At 38.0% G+C, this 20,411-nt stretch overlaps 1 protein-coding gene across 1 annotated transcript in view; it reads right to left on the bottom strand.

Annotated features, from left to right (window-relative positions):
- LOC150100924 (alanine--glyoxylate aminotransferase 2, mitochondrial) overlaps positions 1 to 20,411 on the bottom strand; it is a 226,867-nt gene that overhangs the window by 149,167 nt on the left and 57,289 nt on the right. The window contains exon 4 of the mRNA XM_090401430.1: positions 2,656 to 2,779. Coding sequence (XP_090257556.1) covers positions 2,656 to 2,779 — 124 coding nt within the window. The remainder of the gene's footprint in view (positions 1 to 2,655; positions 2,780 to 20,411) is intronic.

Genomic DNA, 20,411 nt, shown 5'->3' on the forward strand with positions numbered 1-20,411 from the left:
ATATAGACATATATTATTAAAATATTTATTGTATTTATATTCAATACAAATACAAAACGCAAATTTAAGGAAGCTTGTGAGATTATTATCAACCACCCCAATCTGAACAATAATGAAGGTCTAAAAATCCCATACATATGGAAGGCATATATTCGACCCATGGAACCTTCCTCTCTAAGAACAACTATAAACAGGACTGTAGTAAATCCAGGATCCTAAATCAAAAATAACAACTGTAATACTAAAAATAGGACATCATTGTTATTGAAAGAAAACTATCTATAAGAAAAAATGTTTATTTATGTTATCTTAAATTAAATTTAGCTTGATGTAATTTATAAATTTTTTTCCCCACTAGAGGTCATGTCAGTTGAATAACGTGATCATATCATTGTTTCTCTAGCTTACGGTTTGTAATGTAACTCAGCTTGTCTTGTATATTTGTGTATGCTCCAGATGATGATCTTGATATGAAGATTGAAACGTCGGGATAATAAAAAGCGTTAGTTATAACACGGTTGTAAAATTCATAATTTTGAAAAGGAATTGTGAAATGATATTCAGAGTCAATGATATACTATTAATGACAATGTTAAGCAGGCCATGAAGCCACACATGGTTGAAGGCTTTAGAAATGTCAAGGGCAACAGCAAAAATTTCTCTGACCCTTTCCATGCACATGTCGAATGGTGGTGATGTAAGCTATGTTGTCAGTTGTGGATCTTGAATGATATAATCCATACCGGTGGTTGCTGATAAGTAGTGAAGGAACTGGCTACTGATGACTTTCTCCATCATTCTGGAGAGGACTGAGGTGATGGTAACTGGTTGATAGTTTCATGGTTGACTTCTATCACCCTTTTTTTGAAATAGGATGGATATGAGATTGCTTCCATGTACTCGGATAAGTACCAGATATGTATAATAAATTATAAATATGATGCAGGAGACAAGTGTTAGCTCTGAAATACAATGTTTGAGTACAACTGGGAAGATGCCATTAGGACCAAAAAACTTTTTAGCATCCAAGTTATATAGTAGTTTTCAGATGACTTTTTGTTGAAAAAGTAAAGGAGGCATATGGTGCTTGGATTCTAGTATAGTAGGAGGTGATTTCCCTTGGTCATCAATGCAGGAATTTGAGGAAAAGATTGATGCCAGGAGGTCAGTAACAGTGGTGCTACCTGGATGAGAGAGAGAGAGAGAGAGAGATAGGAGGAAGTGTAGGAGAGCAGAAGTTACATTCAATGGCCTTAGCGAGGGACCAGAAGGCTCAGCCTCCATTTGGAGAGAAGCAAGTTTATTGCTGTTGGCCTTTATGAAATCATATTTGGATCTGCTGATGACTGATCTGCATATGTTATGGGCTTTGGTGTACACAGAGCATAAAGCTAGAGTTCTTGAAATGAGCCACTTGCAGTAAACTAAATTTTTTTCTTGAATTTATTAATTATTATTTTATAAATTTTGTGAGCTTAGTTACTTAATTGGAAAGAGGCAACAGTCAGTAATACTAATAATATTGCTAATAATAGATAACAATAATTATGAAAAGAAATAGAGCATTTCGACAATTCTAGATATTATTTTCAACAAATTAACCTCAATTATTTTCTTTAAACTGAATTATAAGTTATCATTCATATTAATAAGGAAGTCTGAAATGAGTTGAAAAAGCTCATTTTTGGTCTCCAGAATATGATTTCCAGATAAGCCAATTGACAGTACAATAATAAATTTAATTTAATCCTTTATCCAAGTGTAAGCAAACAAAGTTTGTGCCTGAAGTATCTTCAGGACTGAGGCAACTCGTGGTAAAGGTGAAGTAAGCTCTCATCACTTGTCTTAGTATCTCCCATAATGCAAAGTACATCTCCTTGCAGACATGTATAATGCTATGCATATGAGGGAAGGGCCACTACCGATCGGTTTCAACCTTTATTGAGGTCTTGTCATTCAAAGTTATACCCAGAGGTCATGATACTAATGTGGAAGTGATGGAGAAGTTATATTTACCTATACGAGTTGCCAAAAGGTGTCTCACCTTATTATTAAATTACTCTGGATTAGAGAGAAATATGTTGGAAGTTTTTTCCCACTTGGTTAGACTATAATAAATTTAGTGTTTAATCCTTTATCCAAGTGTAAGCAAACAAAGTTTGCACCTGAAGTATCTTAAGGACTGAGGCAACTCGAGGTAAAGGTGGACTAAGCTCTCTTCAGCTCTCATCATCTCATCAGCATAACATTATACATGTCTGCAAGGAGATGTGCTTTGCATTATGGGAGATACTAAGACAAGTGATGAGAACTTAGTCCACCTTTACCACAAGTTACCTCAATCCTGAAGATACTTCAGGCGCAAACTTTATTTGCTTACACTTGGATAAAGGATTAAACTAAATTTATTATAGTCTAACCAACTATATTATAGTCTAACCAACAAGTCTGAAGATCAACATACAACAGATTTACAACTTTTCCTGGGTGAGATTTATACATGGAGCACGTGTATGCGTGCATGCGCGTGCACACACACACACACGCAAAATAATAACGATAAAAAAATTTATTTTTATTATTATTATTATTTATAAATCCAATTTTGAAACTGCTGAGATTAAAATTCTATTTTTTGTGTTGTAATAATCATACCTTAAGATCTCCAGGTAAACGTTCAGTCAATTTCTGTGCATATTCATGTATTGCTGGATGCATATATATACTAGTAGTATGCCATAAATGATTTAACTGATCCACTGCTGCCTTTTTTACTTTCCTGTAATAAAAATATATGAGTCTGAGTAAAAGGAAAAGCAAAAATAAAATATGCAGGGTGCACCAGGAAGAATTATGCCAAACTAGAGACTGATTAATTAAGTGATTTGATGCAAAAAAATCTATATCAACAATGAATCTAATTTTTAACCAATATAAAGACATGCCAATTGTTAAAAAAATAGAATACAGTGTTAAATGTTTATTTTATAATGAGAAGTTAAAAATGTTTTTAATATCATCTTAAGACTTACTTTTAAGTCTGAAGATCAATTATTTTAAGACAAATATTAACAAAGCTCTTCTGCTCAAAATACAGGGTGTTCGGGATAAATTTGACATATTTATAATTAATTATATTTTTCCGTAAGTTACATGTATTAACACACACTTCTCTTCATTTAAAAGTTTGGACCCTTCTTCATTCATATACAAGATGTCAGAAAGGATGGATAGCTGGAACCCACCTGAATCATGGAAGAGAATAACTTGTATCATGATGATTCGTGCCTGCCATCAAAATAAGGATATTACGACTGCTGCCCAATGCTCCCTGAATACAGTAAAAACAATCAGGCATGAACTAGAGACTTGCAATGGTGACTACGAGGATGTAGCAAGAAGAAAGATCCCTAGCAGACGATCTGATTGCGTTCGTACAGCAGAATTCCTCGCAAATCTGCAGGAACAGGTGTTGAAGAACCCTGGCATTGGAATTCGGGCTTTGTTCGTGGAGTTGCTAACTGTAGTCAAGCCCTGGATAACAAGGGTAGCCAATGGTAGGCCGTATGTATGGCAGCAGGATTCGGCCCCTTGCCACACCTCTGGGAAAAGTCAAAAATGGTTGTCTGAAAATTTCTACGACTTCACCAGTCCAAATGTTTGGCCTCCAAACTCCCCAGACCTTAACCCCATGGATTATTTTGTATGGGGCGCAGTTGAAAAAGACACCAATCGCACTTCCAGTAATACAAAAGCCCAGTTAATGGATAAAATTAAAACAGTTTTTGCGGCCCTTCCCAGGGAGACTGTAGCATCAGCTTGTTCGAGGTTCCGAAGCAGAATTGAAGCTGTGATCGATGCTAATGGTGGTTATTTTGAGTAAATCTTGTTGATAGTATTGTAATTAACTCTGCCTGTAATGTTTTTTTGTCAATTCATTAAATTTAATAGATACAAAGAAGATTTTCTTTTTCCTTACGAAACTGTCAAATTTATCCCGAACACCCTGTATATGCCTTCTACATATCACAATGCTTGTGTTGATCTCTATTGTTGAATAGCCATTTCAAATTGTAATCTACAGCTTTCAGAATGATCTGATGTAGTGCATTCCTATTGTTAATCTTCTGCATGTCACATAAGAATTTTATGTCATGCACTGGTTGTGCATAGGCATTTCCACACTTCACAATAACAATAACATAAGTTGATCGGGGGCAGCTGCAGCAAGGCAGAAATTTCCTGAACTGGGTTTATGTGAAGGTAGTAAGTATACTATGATAGCAACATGTCGAAAGTCACTCTTCAGCATGGATTTTACTGTTAAAGTTTATCTGTGGGGACTTCAAGCATGTACTTTTTTTTATACCTGTAAGAGCCATGTCTGTGACCTCTAAAGTCAGATAATTTTTTTTTTCAGAGTGTGTAAGTATATATACAAGGTGTGACAATTTAATTCCTGGAATGGCTGACTAGTGTTGCCCGTGTGGTGATTTGGTTGGAGTCACGTGATTAATCATGTTTGTACATCTTTTAACTAATATGTGCGTAAACCTCAAGCCGATAGAGCCATTTGCTAGTTGGCTATTGCAAAAATAATAGAGATCTGCATGTAAACTTTGGCTTAAAAATCTGTGATTGAAATTTGGAGCAGATGTTAACATCAAATTTTGTGTGAAAATTGGCAAAACTGCTACTAAAACGATGGAGCTGTTGAAAGTGGCATATGTTGTGGATGCTCTGAAAAAGTCAAGTGTCTTTGACTGGCATAAGAGATTCGAAGGTTGGCTAGAAGATGTGAATGATGACCCCCAGAAGTGACAGCCGAAAACAAAAATGACAGATGCAAATGTGAACAGAGTGTGAGATTTGGTACAGTCTGATAGACGATTAAGTGGCGATTAATGGCTGATGAATTGCAAATGAATCAAGAAACAGTCAAGGTAATTCTAACTGAAGAATTGGGTATGCAAAAGATTTCTATGAAGTTTGTGCCTTGGATCTTGACGGACGAACAGAAGCAGTGGCAGATTCAAGTTGCGACTGATCTTTCTGCAAATAAGCACGTTTCCAAGAGTAATTACAGGTGATGAATCCCAGTGCTTCCAGTACAATCCCAAAATAAAATGCCAGAGCATGCAGTGGAAACCCCGAGTTTGCCAAGTCTAAAAAAAGCACGCATGTCACGTTTGCAGTTCAAGACCACGCTGGTTCTGTTTCTTTGATCACAAGGGAATAGTCCACTATGAATTCATTGAACAGGGACAAAGAGTCAACCAACAATGCTATTTAGAGGTGCTGAAAAAATTACGAGATTCTGTTCAGAGAAAAAGATCCGAATTGTGGCCTCACATGGATCATCCATCATGACAATGCACCAAGCCATAGTGCATTCATCGTGAGAGAGTTTCTGGACAAAAAATTGATTACCTAATGAGGATGACCTAATTCACCCAACTTAGCTCCCTGTGATTTCTGGCTGTTTCTAAAATTAAAGACTGTGCTAAAAGGACGAAGATATTCTGACATTGCTGATATCCATCATAATGTGATAAAGGAACTCAAGAATATTCCGGAAAAAGAGTTCCAGGCCTATGCACAAAGGGACTACTTCGAAGGTGACAATAGCCGCTGATGTATGGTTTTGAATGTAGGTTTTTTTTACAGGTGCATTTCAGGAATTAAATTGCCACACCTCGTATGTGTGTGTGTGTGTGTATATATATATATATATACACACACACACACATATACATATATATTTACAAGTATAATAATCAAGCAAAGACAGTGGGTGAAACAAAGTCAAACAGACTTGGGAAACTGACAACCTGCTATTATGCAGGTTGTCAGTTTCCCACTCTTCAGCAATCTTTCTGCATTGTGGGTCAGAAGCATATTATTTTGCCACAGTTCAGGGACATGTATGATTCTGGATATGTATAAAAGTATTTATATCATAACAGTTTCACTTATGATATGAATAAACAACAAATAAAACTCTTCACTGGGTTTACAGAGTAATTAGCAAGTACAGAATGAATCATTATTTAGTATTTCCAAAGAAAGAAAGAAAGAAAGCTCTTCAAAAATAATTTAGAAAGTCTTGATGACTTTCAGAGAAAGCACAGTTTCTTATTAAATTGTCCATTATCAATAATACACATTGCTGTTAATGAAGATGAAGGGCTACCAAATTTTTGATTACCTTGACGGACCTGTGTTTCACTCAGGATTTCTTCATGAGTGCAGGTCACAAAGATGCCTCCAATGATCTCGATCTTGAGCTTCTCTCTTCCATGTTATATCCATAGATTTCACTAGTGGATCTTCCCATCTTGTAGGTGGTCTTCCTGGTTTTCCCTTTATTCTTGGTTGCCAGTTGAGTATTCTATATGTCCATCTGTTATCCCTAAAACTGGCTGATCTGTGACCTGCCCATCTCATCTTGCTTTCATATACTGCAGTTATCACATCTTTTATGCCTGATCTCTTTCTTAGTTCTGTGTTTCTAACATGTTCCATTTTGCTGATGTTACAAATCCCACGTTCTATTGCACGCTGACTTATTCTGAGAGTCTCTTCTTATCTTGTTGTGTTCCATGTTTCTGATCCATGTGTGAGTGATGGAAGAATGTCACTATTAAATATTTTTGCCTTCGCAGAGATGTTAAGATTTGGATCAGTAAGTGTTTCTTTTAGTCTGCTGAATGATAGCCATGCAGCTTTCTTTCTTTTTGCTAGTTCTTCAGATAAATCATTATTTATTTTTATTGTTTGTCCTAAGTAATTGTAGGAATCAACTTGTTCTATAGGGATGTTATTAATACATAGATGACTGTCACTTGCGTAGATGTTTTTAATCCATTTTGTTTTTTCTAGATACATTTCTAAGCCTATCTTACTGCTGTTTGTGTGTATTTTTTCATCCATTTCTTCTAGGTCTTTTGGGTTGTGTGATATCAGTACTAGATCATCGGCAAACATAAGGATTTGTAGTTTTTCACCATCTATGGTTATTCCTCCATTTAGGTCTATTTTTTTCAGAATGTATTCTAAAGTGCTGGTAAATAGATTTGGGGAGATCACATCACCTTGGAAGACCTCTTTATATCTATATTTATAGGTTGATCAAATAGGGTTATTTGTGTGGTCTGATTTTTGTTAATTTCTTTTATCATGTGAATGTAAGTAGGGTCCACATTTATTTCAAGTAAGGCACTGATGACTGCATTGTGTTCTATGGTATCAAATGCTTTTTAAAATCAATAAAGAGAAAACATAGAGAGATTCGGTATTCTCTGAATTTTTCTGTTAGTTGTGAAATGACCTGGACATGATCTATTGTGGAGAAGCCTCTTCTGAATCCTGCCTGCTCTCTGCTGGGGTTGTCTTCTAGAGTGTTTTGGATTCTGTTCAGTATTACTCTGTTCATAATCTTATATATGTGAGAGAGTAGACAGATTGGACGATAGTTTTTTTATGTCTTTCTTGTTCCCTTATTTGAATAGAAGTATGGTTTTTGAGGTCTTCCATTCCTCTGGAATCTTTCTTTCTTTGAAGAACCACGTGAATCTGGCAGCCAAGGCTTTGAAAATAGTTGGTCCACCTTGTTGGATTTCTTCAGCCTTAACATGATCACATCCTGAGGCTTTACCTTTACTAATTTTCTTAAGGACATGTTTTATTTCTTCTGGAAGCACATCTGGTATATTGTTTGGTTTTGGAATGATAGGTTCTGAAACTTGGCACTTAGTTGCATAGAGATCTTTATAAAAATTCTGCATAATTTCTTTATCCTTTTTCTATTAGTATGTTTTTCTCCATTTTGATCCTGTAAAGCAGATGGAATTGACTGTTTAACATTTAAGTGTTTCTCAATTTTTTTCAGGCTGGTTTTTGCCTGCACTCTTCTCTTAGTTTTTGTATCCTGAAAGCTTTGTAGTCTTCTGGAATTCTTTTCCTTAGTAACTTACAGATAATTTTGTATTCTAGAAAATTTTCTTCAGATTTCTTCAGTTCTTTTCTCTTTTTCAGTAGTTCTATAGTTTGAGGTGAGAGTTGTTCTCTTTTCTGAGAACGACTCTGACCTAAAGTTATCAAATTTTTGATAACTAACTTATTTATAATTTTATTACACATATGAACTTTAAATACAGGCAGCATACATGCAATAGCACTTTGATTAATAAAAATAAATCATGATTATATGTGTCACAGTCAACTTTCAATTAGCAAACACCATATAACAAACTACTCAGTACAAGAAACTACTGGAAAGTCTAACCAAAGATCCATAGACACAATGCTTTTTTAAAAAACATTCACTACAGCAAAGTATCCACTATAACAAAGTATTTCTGTGTCCTTACACAGAAATGTACAGTGAGTCTACTGTACATCACTTACCAATCCTACCTTCTGCATTGCCATAACATCTCTCAAGATCATTTCACCAACATTAATATTTTCATATTAGACAGAGAGATTCCAATACTATATTTGGGATGTATGTTATCATCATTAACTTCCAAGAAGACACAAAGCTCACTCTGAAATGTGCAAATGTATTCCATCACCAATGTTTTCACAACTTGCTCATCATATGATCTTTACACATCCAGAGAACCTCTCTCTCTCTCTCTCTCTCCACTCTATGAATAATCTCTTATGCATTAATCTGGTATAAATCCCTCAGGTATTTATGTCTTCATCATAATCCTCTTTTACTTTCATTACCAGGTTCTGCATATGTCAAAAGTTACCAAACCCAGAATTCCTGCTTTTTGATCTGCTCTGGCTCAAGCCTTCCTTACCTCCTTAATCACTTTATAGCTTTCATTTGTTGCCTTTACCACTCTTCTAATTCAGACAATCATATTGCCCTCTTTTGCTACTTATCACACATAGTCTAATTATCCAAAGTATGAAATTATCTTCCTTGGATACTTTAACAAACTGGCTCCACTTCTCTAATTTCACAGATCAAGATGGAAGGGAAACAGAATCCTTTGCTATCAGACATGATCAAACCTAGATTGTTAACCTGCCAACCAGAATACCAAATAATCTTCATTGTTCTTCTAACACTCTTGAGCTTTACTTAACTAGCTCTTTCTCCAAATACACTGTAGATATCTGCTCTCCTCATGGAAACTCTGACATAACCTTATCCACATCTCCTTTTCTACAAATCAATTCCATTCTAGCCAATCACAGCCTCATATTCTATTACACTATAAGGTATAGTCAGCATAGCGCATAATAGAAGTAGTGCTGCACATGGCTTACAGATAAGTCTTTTATTTTAGTGAATATCAGTCATTTTAGTAATTATTTTTAGTAGAATTTTACTTACTTTAGACTGTATAGTTGAGTGTGTGTGTGTGTATGTGTGTGTGTGTGTGTGTGTGTGTGTGTGTGTGTGTGTGTGTGTGTGTGTGTGTGAAATTTAATATGCAGTATAGTTAAGAAAGCATTTTTCATGGCACGGATGGGTGCAAAGAAAATATCAGACAAAGCTTCCTTGTTCACCGAGTTCAGCATGCGGGATTTTGTATGATGTAGTGTATGTTCTATGTATTCACAGCCAAGAGCGAACAGTTTATGGTATGAAAGTGAGAGTGAAGAGAGAATGTGTGTTGGAAATGTTTTGTGCAAGTGCAAGTCATGTGGAAAGCAAGAAAATGTGTTGACTAATATTAACCATACAAGGAAAGATAGCAAAAGTATTGTATACAATATGGAGATTCGTGTGTAGAGGCTTAAGTGCTGTGAGGACATCATGTTGGAGGCTTAATGGATTTTTTAACACTCAAAAAGGATTAAAATATAATTTAATACTTCCTATATTTCGTCCTAGTCACTAGGACATCTACGGGGATTACAAAAATAACTAATGTAACATGCACACAAATATCATACAATACTAAGCTCAACCACGTGGGTGACACTAAAGTCCTACCTAGGTAGAGCTCTCTCTAAGGGCAGTAATAGGTGGCCTGGAATGTAAGGTGGGACCTCTGGTGATGAGTGTTTCCCAAATCTTCCGAAGCTTAATGCACCCGTATTTATTAAGATTTGGTTGGTTTCTGAAAGCTGCTGCTGCTTCAAAGAAAAGTCTCTCTTTCTTGAATTTGCTGTGGTGGAGCATGGTGGTTTTCTTTCATGATACCCTGTGGGTGGTGTCCAAAACATGGTCAGCCAAGTCTGAATGACCATAGTTGTGTTTACAGATGTAAGACTTGTGTTCCTCCAGGTGGATGGAATGCTGATCTGCCTGTCTGTCCAAAGTACGCAAGCTTATAGGAACAGGGTACTTTGTAAGCTCCAGGCAGAGAGAGGAGGGAGCTGATCTTTCGTAGAATGGATAAGGGTAGCAAGTTTGCGGTGGGGCTTATATGCTGTGTGTAGGTTGTACTTTTTTAGAATCTTGGCTATTTTTTCGGATGTGCCACAGATGTAGGGTATGGTGATGGCATTTTTAAAATCTTGTTGACGAGAAGGACGGGAAATGGGGGAGGAACTGATTATTTTTTTGATACTGTGATCGCTGTAGCCATTGGAGAGGAAAGTGCTGTGTATGTGGTTAAGCTCAGTAGTGAGGGCGGTTCCACTGGAACAAAGATTGTGGGATTTCTTGGTAAGAGTTTTAATAATTGTTTGTGTGTTTTTGGTGTGTCATAACTTATTTGATAAAATACGTTACAAATAATTATGGCACCTGTACGAAGGAAAATGGCGGCCAGTGATGATGGTTCGCCATCTTTATCAAAGAACGGTAGTATAAAAGAAATGAGTCAGGGTACTAGCTGTGAAATGTACACTTTGCAGAGTGTGAACATGATAATAAAGGATTGAATGTGTGTAGAAAATGTAGGGAGAATGAGGAATTGAAGTGTATTTCGGATCGTGAGTGTGATATTTTTGTCAAACTTCAGAATGAAGAAAATAGCGATATGACAAGAAAGGGCAAGGTTGTACATGAGAATTATGAGAGTGTGAATGTAGAAAGTGTGAATGATAGTATTAATGGTTTCACAGAGAATAAAAAAGATGAGATAGATGCGTTGAGTGAGATTGCGTTGCTGAATGGTGTGATAGAAAGGGCAAAACAGCAGCTAGAGTGCATGAACAAAAGTCGACTGAATGAACCAACCAATAATAAAAGGTATGACAGGAAAAATAGACGTATGAATGTGAACATGAACAAAATGAAGGATAGAGTGCTGTATGGAGACTCGTTAGTACGAGGTGTGTTAGTAGAGGATTTGACAAAATCGTACCAACTTGGTGCGACCATAAAGGATGTAACTGAGTCTATTAGAGAGCAAAAGGAAAGGGTGAAAGAAATGATTATTGTGGCAGGTACGAATGATTTGAAAGGAGATAAAATGGAAATGATAGAAGACCTGAATGAATTGTTTCAGGTAGCAAAAGAAAAGAGTGAGAGAGTTAGAATGATTAGTCTTTTGCCACGGTATGACAGTGAAATGTTTAAAAGGAGGGCCATAATTGCGAATGATTTTATGCGTGGGTTATGTATGACGAGTGGTGTGGAATTTGTGGACGTATGGAGTGAGTTTGATGGGCGAAAGGATCTATATAAGATGGATGGCTTGCATTTGAATGGTTACGGTGTAAGAAGACTTGAGAAAGTGTTGCTGAATGTAGTGGATGTGCAAATTCAGGGAAACTAGATTTGTTAAGGGGGGGGGGGGGGGGGAAGTAGATATACAGTCCTTAGGGAGGGAGTTGAATGTAAGAATGAATATAATATGCTAGAGCAAATAAGGACAACAAACCAGAGTGGGATAGTTAATATAAGGCATCAAGGTAGGGTTGGGGCTAATGGGGTCTTAAATTCATGTACACTAATACTAGGAGTATTAGGAACAAGAAGGAAGAGTTTTTGGCCATGGTTGGCGCTTCCGGACCACAGGTTATTGGTATTAGTGAAACATGGCTGACTGTAGATGATATAGCTAGTGGGATTGAATGTGATGGGTATAGTGTGTTCAGGAATGACAGAGAGAATAAAATGGGGGGAGGAGTATTGTTGATGATAGCTGATGAGCTACAGCCAAGGAGAATAGAAGTTGAATTGCAGGATAGAGAAAAGAGCACATTTGAGGCCACTTGGTGTGAGATTGTGGCTAGCAGAACTAAATATACAATTGGGTGCTGCTATAGACCAGGTGATGGAAAAGATGGTGGTGACAGTATGCACAAGCAAATAGAAGAAATGAGGAAGGAGGGTGATTATTATGGGAGATTTCAACTATGGTGGTCGCATTGATTGGAGTGAGGAGAGGACACATGGGAGGAAGGAAATGGATTTCATGCGGTTATTAAGGGATAACTATTTGCGACAGCATGTAATGGAAAATACTAGGGGTCAGAGAGTGCTTGACCTAGTAATTACATCTGAGGATTTGGCTGTAACAAATATGACCACATTGCCAGCAGTCGGTGAGAGTGATCATAGGGTCTTGACTTGGGAGGTGGCTAAAGGTGTAGAATTTTCAATTAAGACAGGGTACATGTGGAATTATCGGGCTGGAAAGTATGACAAGCTTAGGAGTTTGATTGGCTCAGTGCCATGGCATGTACAACTGCAAGGACTAGAAGTTGATAGTGCATGGGAGGTAGTTAAGAAGTGCTTGCATGAAGCAATGGCTGACTGTATACCTAGAGTCCGAATAATAAATCAAGTAGGGGTTAAATGGATGAATAACACCATTAAGCTTGAGCTGCAAAAAAAGAAACAACTATGGAGGGAATTTAAGGAGAAAGGTGACCAGCAAGCACATGAACGGTATAAAGCACAGGCCAGAAGGGTGACGAGTGTGGTAAGAAAAGCAAAAAGGGATTACGAAAGAACATTGGCCATGCAGGCTAAAGAGAATCCTAAACAGTTTTTTAGACATGTAGCAAGTAAAAGGAAAAATGTACATGGCAGAATGATTTTAAAGAATGCCGATGGTAGGGAGGTAACTGAATCAGTTGAGATAGTTGAGTTACTGAGTGAGCACTTTGCAAGAATATATCATCCGGGTGGTGACATTGCAGAAACAAATAAACCAGTAGATTATACGGGAATTGTGGTGAATGAAGAGGAGGTGAGTAGTCTATTGCATAACCTCAATGTCAATACATCTGTGCAATTGGATGGTATACCAGCTCGTGTAGTACGAGAAGCAGCTAAAGAATTGTCAGTACCCTTGACCATTTTGTTTAATTTGAGTCTCGGGTCTGGGTTAGTCCCGAGCGGGTGGAAGGAGGGGAAAATAGTTCCACTGCATAAAGGTGGTTCCAGAACTGCTGTTGTAAATTACCGACCGATTAGCATATCAGGAATCATTGTCAAGGTCTTAGAGAAATTAGTCAAGAAAAGAATACAGGATTGGATATATGAAAATGGGATATTGTATGGGGGACAACATGGTTTTGTGAAGGGTAGATCATGCCTCAGTAACTTGCTCACGTTTTATAACACAGTGACGGCTGAACTGGATAGGAGTAGTGGGTTTACAGTGATACTACTGGACCTTGCCAAGGCCTTTGATAGGATACCACATGGAACCCTAATCAGTAAACTGGAGCAGATGGGGATAGATATAGGGTTGGTGAGATGGATAGGAGGGTGGTTGAAGGAGAGATACCAGAGTGGTTTATTCAGGAGTGGAGTCTAAAAGACGTCTTGTGACTAGTGGAGTGCCGCAGGGCTCTGTTCCTGGACCACTGCTTTACAATTTGTTCATCAATGATATTGGAAAGGATTTGAGAGGAAGTGTTCACTTGTTTGCTGATGATGCAAAGTTGGGTAGAGCAATTGTGAGTGCACAAGATGTCAAAATTTTACAGGATGATTTGGATGGTTTGGAGGACTGGGCCAGGAAAAATGTATGTCAGTTTAATGTGGCAAAGTGTAAGGTTATGCACTTTGGGGTGAAAAGAATAGCAGCAGTATATCGCATTGGTGGAATCGTACTCCAGGAGATTGATGAGGCCAGGGATTTGGGAGTGCTGGTGGATAGGGAGTTGAAGTTTAGGGGGCACATTGCAAAAGTGACTAAAACAGCTCACCAAATCACTTGGCTTATGAAAAATACTTTAACATGCAGAGACAAACAAGTTGTTGTTCCTCTGTATCGAGCCTTGATAAGACCCCATCTGGACTTCTGTGCCCAGTTATGGGCACCAGGATTTCTTCGTGATGGGGAGGAAGTGGAGAGGGTCCAGAGACAAGTGACCAAGATGATAGCAGGTCTGTGGAATGAATCTTATGAGAATAGGTTGAAGATTTGTGGGTTGCAGAAATTGGACGATAGGCGAAGGAGGGGTGATATGATTGAGACATTCAAATTACTGAAGGGTTTTTATAAGATTGATCCAGAAGATATTTTTGAAAATATGACTGGTGGTGGGAAGACTAGGGGCCATGCATGGAAGCTGGGCAAGAGCGTGGTTGACAAGGGTGTTAGAGCTCGGTTTTTTACTTGGAGAGTGGTGAATGAGTGCAATAAGCTTCTAGAGTCTGTTGTGGGTGCTACGACCGTGAATGAGTTCAAGGCAAGATATGATAGATACTGTGTGAATGTTGAATAGTTGTTCCAGACATGATGTTAGGGCCTCCCTCAATGAGTCTGTCGACTCCTTGGAGTTTCCCAGAACAATAATAATAATAATAATAATGCCATATTGTTGAGAGGGATGGTGGTGGTAGGAGAGTTTGTGAATGTATCTGCCTGTGTGTGTGTGGGTTTTCTGTATACAGTGAAGGCAAGTGTATCATCAGGCAGGCGTGTGACTAAGGTGTCCAGGAAGGGTAAACAATTGTTCTTTTCCTTTTCTATAGTAAACTGGATTCTTGGATGTAGGCTATTGAGATGAGAGGAAGGAGTCTAACGTGTCTGGGCCATGAGGCCAAATAGAGAACACATTTTTCGAAATCTTCCATATAGAAATTGGCAACAGGGGGTGAGAGGGGGGGGGGAACCCATGGTGGTTCCCTCTATCCGCTTGTAGATTTTGTTCTTCCAAGAGAAATACCCAGAATTAATGGCAAAGGAAAAGAGATCTAAGATGTCAGAAGGAAAAACGTTTTCTAAGAGAGATAAGGTGTCAGTTAAGGGAATATTGGTAAACAAAGAGGAGATATCCAAGCTTACCAATATGTCTGCATTATTCAAGGTTAAATTTTCTGTGAGGGCTTTAAAGTGGATCGAGTTTTTTATATAGGAAGTGGACCTTCCGGTGAGGGGGGGGTCAGAGAGTTGGCCAGCTGTTTAGACAGTCTGTAGCAAGGTGCATTGGTGGCATCTACTATAGGCCTGAGTGGGGAATTAGGTTTGTGGATTTTTGGTAATCCGTATATTCGGGGGGGAGACGGGAGCGGAAAGGTTTAAGTTTTTTCATGATGTCAGGGGGCCAGGAAGATACTTTTTTAAGTAACATCTTATATTTCTATAGTCTAAGGCACTTTGAACAGTATCAATTCACCTATATCATGGTCTTCCTTTGGGTCATTTTCCTGCCAACCTGGCAGAGAACACTTGTTTTCCTAATCTTTCTTCGCCCATTCTGTTTAAGTGACCACACCAACTGAGATTAGCTCTGCTAATGCATTCCTGGATGCTGACAATGTCAAGTTCTTTCCTAATATCCTCGTTTTTAATATGATACTGCCATTGATGCCATCTGTTCACACCTCTAATCTTTCTCAGGTCTCTAGTCTTTGGTCAAGTGATTTACTTCTTGACCCAGCTCTCAGATCCAGAAGTTAAAACTGGTTTGAACTCTGTCTTGCATACAGCTAATTTACTGTTTGACTAATTTCTCTCTTATTCCATATGAATTTATTCAATTCACTTCCTATCATACCAGCTTTGTTGATTCTGTTGTCTATTTCCATATTTAATTTACCATCTTCACTAAAAATCGTGCCTAAATAGCTGAAATGTTTTACTTGTTCCACAGGTTCTCCGTTCACAACGCGGTTGATATTTTCAACGATTCAGCCTATTTTCATTGTCTTTGTCTTTTCATTGCTGACCTTCATACCATATCTATTACAACTGTTATTCAATTTAGTCAGGGAATTTTGCAAACTTGTAGCGGATTTATTTAGAAGTTTAACATTGTCCGCATAAAGCAAAGAGCTGACATTAACATCTCCAATTCTGATATCATGTTTAATACCACTTTCCTTCATAATGTGATCCATATAGATAATGAATAACAGAGGGGATAATGTACATCCTCACACCAGATTTAACATTAAACCATCTTCTTGTATTTCCTTCAATTCTAACTGCTAACTTACAACACAAATAAAGATGAAGTATTGCTTGATATAATGCCCCATTGACACCATATAACTGTAGCGTATTGAATAGATTCTCTCTTGGCACCTTGTCATATGCCTTTTCCAGATCGACAAAACTTAAATACAGATCTTTGTTATATTCTCATGCTATTTCAACTATTTGTCGTAAAGTGAAGATCTGATCCTGACAGCCTCTATTTGGCCTGAATCCAGCTTGTTCTTCACAAACTTTTCTTCCGCAATTCTTCTCAACCATTTCTCAAGTATACTTGCATAGATCTTGCCAGGAAAACTCAGTAGGGAAATACCTCTGTAATTCTCACATTCAGTTTTATTTCCCTTTTTATATATGGGTACTATTAGAGCTCTATTCCAATCATCAGGAACTCATCCCTCTGTCCAGGCCTTCTGAACTATGCAGTGCAGCCACTGTAAGACTTTTATACCACCATACTTCAGCATTTCTGGTTGAATATCATCTACTTCTGCTGCTTTCCACATTTCAAGCCTTTGATGGCTTTTTCTACTTGAAGTATGGATATGTATTTCTGACTGTATGGATATGTATTTCTCCTGTTGAGTATTTTTTACCACTGTGCTATCACTGCTTGTTTCATTTAGCAATTTTTTGAAGTAATTACTCCATATTTCAAGGATATCTTTTTCTCCACTTTTCATGTCACCTTTATCATCTCTAATTCCTTTTACAGCACTCTTTCCTCCATTTCTAAGCTTCTTCAACAACCTCCAGAATATCTTACCACATTCTTGATATTTATTTTCTATGTTCTTGTGAAAGTTCTCCCATGACTTCTGTTTAGCTAGTTTTACATACTGTTTAGCCCTCTTACATTTGTCTCTAAGAGCACAAGCTGACTTATTTGGCAGGAACTTTTGATATGCTTTCTTTTTTTCCTTCACTGCCTCTTTAACTTCCTATGTCCACCATGGAGTTCTGATTTTTCTATCGTTGCAGACAACCTGACCACATACCTCTCTGGCTGAATCAATCAGTGTTTTCTTCGATGCTTGCCACTGAATCTCCAAGGTTTGGTTTCTGTTCTCAAACTCTTTCATTTTTTTTTCAATAATCTTTATGTAGTTTAGTTTACAGTTCACGTCTGAGAGCTGCTCAACTTTTATTCGCTTTAAACTTTCTTACCATTATTCTTTTCAATATGAAATTCAATTTTATCCTGCTCAAGACTAAATAGTGACCACTTCCAATTTCAAATCCTCTGTACACTCTGGTGTCAGGCACCAGGGAGAAAACATCACTATCAACAATAACATAGTCAATGAGACTTTTCTTATTCCTTGCTTCTTCTCTCCATGTGAATTTGTGCACATTTTAGTGTTGGTAATAACCGGTCCATGTCCTGAGCAGAAATCCAACAGTTATTTGCCATTATTAGCATTGCTCTCCAAATTTTCCGAAAATATTTTTGTATGCCTGACAATCACTTCCTACTCTGCTATTTAGATCCTCGACAAGGACCAACTTTTCCTTTTTCATTGTGTCAGTTGCTTTCTCTAAAGCCTCAAAAAATTCCTCCACTTCTACCTTAGTAGAACCTTCTGTTGGGCCATAGGCACAAATAAGTCTCATTGTCCAATTCCCCATTCTGATATTAGCCCACATCACTCTACTTGAGACTACCTGCCATTCAAGAAGATTAGCCTCATATTTTGTGTTTAATACTATGGCTACTCCTTGTTTTCCTTGATTGTCATTGCCTGAATATAACATTTTGTATTTATTGCTCAGAAAGATCTCATCAGTTTTTGTCTTTTTTGTTTCAGTCACCCCTATTATGTCGATCTGGTAATTATCTAATTTCTCAGCTAGCTCCATTTCTTTGCCATTCAGGCTTCTTATATTGATAGTACCGATCTTTAATTCTGGTGATGTTGAGTTGGGGTGTGCTTTCAGATTTGTTCCAGTAGCTGACTTTTCACTGTTCGCCCTGGTTCCTTGGCGAAAACAACGGGGGTCTTGTTCATCCAGGTGATGCCCCAGCCGGCATGAAATTTTGTCATGTTCGTTATATGATGCGAAAATATCAGGCAAAATGAGCCTATTTAATGGAAAATCTGCCCCTCCCCCTTTTCCATTATGATTCTATCTCTGTTGGTCACACAATTATTATTATTATTATTGTGTAACACCTCCAGGTAGTCCAAAGATCATGGAGGGAGGATACCTACTCTACAACTCTTTGTCTCCACCAACCACAACTACCTTCATCATCTACACCAACGCCATCTACCGCCGACCATCACCACTAGTAATTTCATAGACATTCAAACATCCATGCCCACGGCAGGATTCGAACCCGCAGCCTTTGCTGGAGAGCAGATACACTAACCACTCGGCCAGCCAGGCTGGCATTCGATATCATCTTTTTTTTTTTAATATCTATATATACATACATACACTATCTACCAATAATTGTCTGGATATCACTGTTATTTGAAGTTATGGAATATTCTAGGTTTGTTAATAACATAAAAACTGGTGTACAGATACTAGGAAGCAGTATTTCATTGTAGCAGTTGAATACAGGTGTATGGCAACATGACGTGAACTCAGTGACTTCGAAAGAGTTGTCATCATGGGCTGTCACTCTGGTGGCATGTCCATACTTGCCACTGATGCTCAACTGAAGCATCCAAAATCAATTGTTGGCAATGTGATCAACAAATGGAGAAGTTCTGGCATTACTAGTGCAGGAAACACCCAAGGCAGTTACCAAAAATGACTGACAGGCACAGGAGGGTGTTAAAACGGGTAGCATGCAAAAACCGGCTACAATCAGCACAGACCATCCACAATGAGTTCCAGAGTGCCAATGACACCATGGTGAGCACTAATAATATGTGAAAAGAACTCCATTTACTGGTTTTCAATGGAAGAGCAGTGGCACATAAGCCGAACATCACAACAATGAACAAGGCAGCTCGTCTGGCCTGGTGCAAAGGGCATGTGACCTAGACAATTGACCAGTGGAAAATGGTACTCTTCAGCAATGAATCAAGGTTCACCTGTTTCCAGTCTGATGGCAGGGTGTGGAGGCAGTCTGGTGAATGCTTGTTACCATAGTGTGTTGTACCCACAGCAAAGTTTGGTTGTAGAGAAGTAATGGTGTGGGCTGCATTCAGCTGATTTGTAGTGGGACCACTGGTCGTTGTCCATGGTTCCATAAAAGCAGCTCAGTACCTTAATATTCTGAATAATCAGGTGCTGCTTATACTGCAGAGTTTTTATGGAATGGACCTGTGTTACTATCAAGATGACAATGCCCCATGCCACAAAGCTGCAGCTGTTATGGAATGGTATGAAGAGATGGGCATTAAACGACTGCCCTGGCCTGCACAGAGTCCTTACCTCAACCCCATAGAACACTTGTGGGATGAAATGGAGTGCCGACTGAAGTCCAGAGCAGCACATCCTCAATCTGTCACTGAACTCAGGTCTGCTTTGATGGAGAAATGGAGACAAATTCCACCTGATGCCTGCCACACATTGGTGGAAAGCCTTCCTCAGAGGTTGCAGAAGGTGATCAAAGCCGAAGACATACATACCTGATACTAGAGTTCACTTGATGGATATCAATTGTAAATTACTAAAGTGTCCAGACAATTATTGGTAGATAGTGTGTGTGTGTGTGTGTGTGTGTGTGTGTGTGTGTGTGTGTGTGTGTGTGTGTGTGTGTGTGTGTGTGTGTAATCATTTTTGAGAGAAAATTAGGTACCCTCAAATTACGTAGGTAGTTTATAAGCCAAAAATGGGACTAGATTGAATTGTTATAATGAATGTTTCAATAGATTAAAGAATCTGATTAAAAAAATTCACCTTTTTATGATATTTATGATTATTTCTTTGTGTGTGAATTTTACTGCCACTCTTCTTTATAAACATACCCCCCCCCCACTCCTTGCTCTCCAGAAATGGATAACATAATATTGGGGAACATGTTTCAAGTAAATGACCCATGATTATTTTTCACTAAAAATAATCTAACACTACTCCATGATATAAATATAGGTCAGACACCCACCCATTCTAATATATCTGCCA

This window comes from Typopeltis vanoorti, chromosome 12, assembly GCF_054136105.1.
Source record: "Typopeltis vanoorti isolate ZY-2024b chromosome 12, IOZ_Tvanoo_1.0, whole genome shotgun sequence".
NCBI lineage: Eukaryota > Metazoa > Arthropoda > Arachnida > Uropygi > Thelyphonidae > Typopeltis > Typopeltis vanoorti.